Here is a 6,088-nt window from a genome sequence, read left to right on the forward strand (position 1 = left end):
GAAAAAGTGCAATTATAAGAGCATGAACTTTTCAAAATAAAACTGATCCAGTTCCTTTATGATTCAAATTTAATTATTCTTTCTTCCATGTAACCAGCCGTAGGCCTATGATCGTGACGTCACATTCACCCTTTACGTAAAGATGTTTCATGATATAGCTATGCTTCGGTTTCAGAAATACGTAAGTTTCCTTTCAATCACGTATATGACACATATTGCTAAAAGGAGTGACCAATCGGTCGCACACTTACTAATTTAAAGCACTGGCAAAGCTATTTATGGACCAACTGAGCTATATTTATTTTAGGGGCATGCAAGGTTCTGGGTCCTATATCGAGTAATTCTGAGACATTCTTAATATCTTGTTTGCTTGAATGCTACATGTTAAATAAAAGAGCGGTTTTAAGAAAGCAAATACAATCACATGCCGTAAATTTTCTAGGGGCCAAACGTAAACGCTTGTTTTAAATAAATCACCGGTTACATGTGAGGGTTTATCATACACCTAAGCAGTTTTTATGAAGCAGATGATTTACTTATAGACGCCCAGTCCATAAAGGTATCAGAGCGCTAAATTTAACCAATTTACGTAAAAACTAATATATTTCGAGCTTATGTGAATGTGTAATCAGTCCATAATTTTAGTACAACAAGCAATGCACAATTAAGAAGTGACCCAGCCTAGTTGTCCCCACCTCTAGGCTAGGCCATTCAACAACTTTTCAGTGATTTATCAATAGACTACAGACACCACGTAAAGGCGTTTTCAAAATGTAAAGCGTTTGTGCAATATTTCGACGCCACGCTTTTTGGGAAAAAACAGCTGCAGGAACCAGCGTTTCCGAATATTTTTTGCATTATGTAGGTGGTCCGTTAGCGGGAAAATGAATGAAACAATTTACGTAAGCATAAATCACGCACAATATAAATAAACTTCGTTATAAATATATCTTGCATATAAAACTCGGTTTTGAACAATCGAAAAAGCATAGCAAAGCCGCGCTGTGACAGAAGCAAGTTTGTAAATGCCAGTTTCCAGTGCAAGCGAGAATCGTTATAAATGCTTTTATTATAGTCGTTTCATATAGACTGTATGGCAAGTTCACAATTCAGTTTATGAATAAATAAACCGCGCTTTGTGGTTTTCAAAAGCGTTTCCCGATAGATGAAGTTACTCTATAAATAATTAGTCGGGTTTATAATACTTTTATGTTTTCAAACAGCCCTGTCGATTCAATATCACATTCTACTGGGTCTTTAAAAAAATAATCTCGTACAGGTTTTAGGCATATTGATTCTTGACTACAATTTTTAATTCAAAAAAATTTAATTTAATTTAAATGGCGCAAGAATGTCTAAGCAGCAGGAAGTTTGAGTTTTACGTGGTGTTGCAGCTCGAGATAAATTGCTGCAGTTTTGTTCGGTGATTTATCATACAATGAGTAGGTTTGCATAGCTGCAATTCTGTGTGAAATATAATTAAAGTAACGCACAAGAAAATGTGACTTAACCAATAAGGCATTAAGTATAAAGCAATGGCTCCGACAAGCATCATGGGCGTTAAAACACGATGATATTAAATTACTTCTTCAAGAAATCAAACGACCCTTTAGAACACAGTACAAAAATCCTAAATAAGGCGTCCCTAAAGCTTATTTATCAACATTAGTTGTTGCAATTTTTCAAAAAGCCTTTACTGCCATACGTTTGTATGATGAAACGCTAAAGGTTGCAATTTTTCTCTGAAAAAAAAAACGATTTCGCACGAATGGTCATCGAAATATCATCTGTATTGTTGTTTTTATTTTTGCGGTAGCTCTTTGGGCATTGATTGGCAACAGATCACCCGCAGTCGCCGGTTAAAACTGACGCCCTGGCAAATATCAAACCCGGTGGTAATAAATGCTTAACTGAACTTATGATAGTCCGACGGTAACTATCGTCTTGCTGTGTTTCGTGGTTACTTTTTTTCTGCGATCATAAGTTTTGTTACAAATTTTGTTAATTAAAAATCTGCACAACGGAACATTATTCGAACATTTTCATTCTTATGTTAAACAATGTGGATCAATGAATTATTTTATTTTTCGTCAAAAGCGCGGCGGGGACGAAAAATCAAGCCAGTTGTTATTAGCATGCGCTAATGAACGGGGAAAGAGTGATAAAGCCGAGAAGCCTTAAAACATGCTCAAAAGTGATTATAAGGTAATAATTGCTGGTAACAACTAGCATAGCCACTAAGCCCATAAAGTTACGGCAAACATCAAACATATAACAATCAAGATAAAACGTTTGGGGTAACAGCCTTTTGTACATAATTTTGACACTAAAATTTACCAATTTGTATATGGACTGATCGAGATTTTGACCGAGTATAGTAGGCTATGTCAGGCGCGGAAAAGGTCTATACACTATAGGCTTAAGATCCATAACCAAGGGGTCCACTATACATCATCGAAAATATTTTTCTTTGCATAATGCAATTATTATGCCCCATGAAAAATTTGTTTTACTTGCAGTATGCAGAGTTTGTAATCGCCATCTTCCTGAAGGGTCTTGTAAAAGGAGTTGCACTTGACCAGTTTTGCAAAATCGTTGAAATACAATGCCGTCACATTTCTTGACGTATTTGTCCGTCTCTTTGTTGCTGGACATTATTGCCACAAACTTTTTTGTGCTTTATTTCAACACATGTCGGATGACTGCCATGGGATGTGATAGAGTGCAACATTTTTCTCATGTGTGCGAATTTGCACGAGATCTTGGAAAAAATGAATTAACGAGAATTTATAAAATATTCAATATTTGTAAATTTATAGAAAATTCTTAATCACATGTTTGGAAAAGAGCATTAAATGCGAAATATTTAATAATTTTGATTTTGAAAAGTCATGAAGGAAGTACATAATCATTCCATAATCAATAAGGCATTTGCACTCTCTGTTATAACGATAATAAAGAATTTCCAGCTTGCTTCACTTTTCATGTAGGCTGCAAATTTACAGAATGAGAGTTATACGATTAATAGCGTACTTACTTGCCATATCTTCGAAAAATTAAAATCTTCAGTTGCGGTAACCGTCGATGATGAAGTTTTCTTCATTGGGATAGAGATCGAGAGTTTCACTTGCGTAATTGTTGCAACAAAAAAAAGAATATGCGTATGAAAATAACAATATATAAATACGGCTTGCAATCTTCGCTATCATTAGTAAGGGTTTGCTTGATTAATTATACAGTGTTATAAGTTAGCAAAGATACACCAAGAACACTTATATAAAGATTATATTGATCCTTACAGAAAACGATATCTGTATCCAAAAATATGGCAGCGACTATGATGTGGTTGGCGATAGCAGCTCTGTGCATTAGTGTGATCGACTCCGCACCTCGTGGAGACGTCAAAGATGAGCCGACAAACCTGAAAGTAAAGCGATCAGCAAATGAGCAAATGACTTTTAATTGTAGGATCAAGATTGGCGAAGCAGGTATATGGGGAAATTTTTTAGTAATGGATGAAAATGATAGAGTGATTCTTAAGGCTCTGTCGGAGAGTGAAAAAGGGGCCGGGAAAGGATTATGGAATTGTACTGAATACGAATGCAAAGCATGGAACGTGCAAGAATCTATACCGGGTCGTCTACCACAATGTTTTAAGATCTTTAATGTCGATTCTACAAAATGTTTGGGACGTCAGGGAAGTAGGATTGTTACCACTGTGGTGGTAAATGAAAAAGACACGCAGTGTGAACGGTTTGTGCTGGAGAAGCAAGTGAAGTATTCCGCTGATGTTTTGAAACCTGCAAGTGACAGAAGCAATGTGTTTTATCGGAGTTGTCGGAAAAAGAACAATTGTCACCTGCGATCGGGACCAGGCAACATGGCGAACGCGAAGACAGCCGAGGCACAAATTGTGTAGATTTTTGCATAAATGTTTTAAATTTACTGTTATTTGATATAAACGAAAAACATGTTACACTTTATTTTATTAATCATTAAATTGATTATTATTTTTTATTACGAAGTAACATATTTACTGTTACACACTGCCTTTTTGCCACTTTGAGATTATATAAGTTATACCATATCTTACCAATTTAAATTGCACTGTTTCTACTTTCTACTTTTTACAAAAAATATAATCTATTTTGTACTTTTTGCACAACTGTTCTCAATGCTTTTCGTTTGAAATATGACCCCAACGATAAATAAAAGTATTTATAGTATACATCACAAATGTAAAGGAAACAAAAGCGTGTATAGCTAAGTCAGTTTATGGTTTGACTTTGTGTTTGCGCTGTACACAGTCTATTTGAAAAATATTTTCACGCAAGTGTTCACCCCAGCTATACTGCATATAAGCGGCTGTACACTGGATGCATGAAAAGCGTTATTTGAAACGGTTTGCATTGCAACGCCTTGTTAATATACATTGAAGGCGTTTCTACCGGGCACATTCGTTCGATACACAGTCAATAAAAAGCTTGATTTACAAGCATATTTCGACATGTATCGAAACAATGAATTTTCCTAAAAACGTTACGCGTTATTGACCCATACTAAATTTGTCAAATACGGTTTTAAATTTTCGGAAATACGGTAATCAAAAATTATGCTCTGTGCTGCTATCAGTGGTTGCAATTCTGCAATCAGACGCTTGTCAAAAAGAGGGTCACTTTGTTACAGCAATTGTTGTTGGCGGCAGCTTGCGAGAAAAGAAACAAAAATACCTTCAATATATGAGCTGCGCATTTATTTCTTTTACAAGTAGGCCTACCGGTACGTTGTGTGGTAAGCGCATGTGAGCTACATTCGTACTTTATTTTTGGCCCTTCACAATAAAGCAGAGGTTTCTTAAGCTTCATAAAATAACATTAAAACAACCTTAAATAGCTTTCTGTATTACAAAAGCCATGGTTTAAAACTTTCAAAAAATCGTCACCGGATACGACCGTGCGACGTTGTGGCTATGCTTATAAAGATAGCGAGACAAATATAGCGGAGGCGACTAAACCCAGGCACGGAAGACAAGCAACAAAGTCAGATGTTTTCATTCTTGACATAAATTCGTAATAAAAATACATAGTCGTTTAGCGAAACGAACTCTTCAAAGGCAGAAAGTGCACTACAATAGGTTTACTGTAACACCAATTGTATGAAGGCTATATCCTTGTGCTGTTGTAACCAGATTTTCCTTCGCCAGGAAACTTCCCGCTTTTACGGCTAGTCTATTAGCTCCTTTTGCTTTTCTAACTTTTATTACCTTTTCTTTGATAAAAACAACCATCTTTCTTCTATTAAATCCAACCGTAGACTGATTCAACACTCGCCCAGCACTTCCCAGCCGAGCGCAACACCACACAAACAGAGATTCCACCGTTGTCACGCAATGAGAAAATAAACGCGGGACGCTAAATACCAATTAGGCCCTAGGGGTAGCGATGTAAGACGTCAAAAGAGATAGACTAAAAACATGTGTACATATGAATGGGTAAAATACGGCAGCACGTGAGCAAACATAAGAAAATCTGACGAGCATGCGTACGAATGAGACAATGCACAACGCGAATAAAAAATGAAGTTGACCCACACGTTGGACTAAATTAATCTTTAAGAGTGGTGCAAACAAACAGTGTACAATCTGAACAATTGACTCCCTAATTGGGTAATTAAAATGCTGTCTATCTATAACAGGTAACAACTTACATCGTAAACAAGTAACTTACAAATTTGGTGACGCAATATTAAAATGTGTTGGTTCTAAAACGGGTGCATAAAAATAATCTCGTGACACTGTTACACTTTACAATTTTGACTTTTCTGTGGATACGCATCTGACACATTCAGCGCACATACACATGCGAATGTACGTGCGTACGCCTGTGATAACTAACACGACATCGCACGCTTTTGTTTGCAATACAGTAATAAGTTTTGCGACTGCATTGCCATGCGGGGAGGCACTCACATCCAATATACAGCCGTCTTAATGTTTTCTCAGTGTCCATAGAGCTTAGAAGAGAGATAAACTTTTACAATCACGAGAGCACAAATGCAACCTTTCAAATGCATTTCCTCTGCGTACTTT

General features: G+C 36.4%; 1 protein-coding gene across 3 annotated transcripts; it reads right to left on the reverse strand.

Moving 5' to 3' along the window:
* Positions 1 to 504: 504 nt before the first annotated feature.
* LOC143444221 (uncharacterized) lies at positions 505 to 5,256 on the reverse strand. Of its 3 annotated transcripts, none has more exons than XM_076943383.1 (4): positions 4,778 to 5,256; positions 3,300 to 3,421; positions 3,038 to 3,126; positions 505 to 2,761 (listed from the first exon to the last, which is right to left on the reverse strand). In XM_076943383.1, the coding sequence occupies exons 2-4, from the start codon at positions 3,367 to 3,369 to the stop codon at positions 2,612 to 2,614; spliced, it is 309 nt and encodes a 102-aa protein (XP_076799498.1). In that variant the 5' UTR covers positions 3,370 to 3,421; positions 4,778 to 5,256; the 3' UTR covers positions 505 to 2,611. The 3 variants fall into 3 exon arrangements, with proteins under 3 accessions (XP_076799498.1, XP_076799497.1, XP_076799496.1); XM_076943382.1 differs by having other exon boundaries at positions 4,731 to 5,256; XM_076943381.1 differs by lacking the exon at positions 4,778 to 5,256 and adding an exon at positions 3,860 to 4,289.
* Positions 5,257 to 6,088: the final 832 nt, after the last annotated feature.

Source organism: Clavelina lepadiformis, chromosome 1 (genome assembly GCF_947623445.1).
Source record: "Clavelina lepadiformis chromosome 1, kaClaLepa1.1, whole genome shotgun sequence".
NCBI lineage: Eukaryota > Metazoa > Chordata > Ascidiacea > Aplousobranchia > Clavelinidae > Clavelina > Clavelina lepadiformis.

What these genes read in the sequence shown, in the direction of transcription:
- LOC143444221 (XM_076943381.1), bottom strand. Translation starts at nt 3,882, where the DNA reads ATGTTGCCTGGTCCCGATCGCAG. An exon ending in GGATACAGATATCGTTTTCT is followed by an intron (nt 3,127 to 3,299) that starts GTAAGGATCAAT and finishes CAATTACGCAAG; the next exon opens with TGAAACTCTCGATCTCTATC. An exon ending in ATTTTTCGAAGATATGGCAA is followed by an intron (nt 2,762 to 3,037) that starts GTAAGTACGCTA and finishes ATTTTTTCCAAG; the next exon opens with ATCTCGTGCAAATTCGCACA.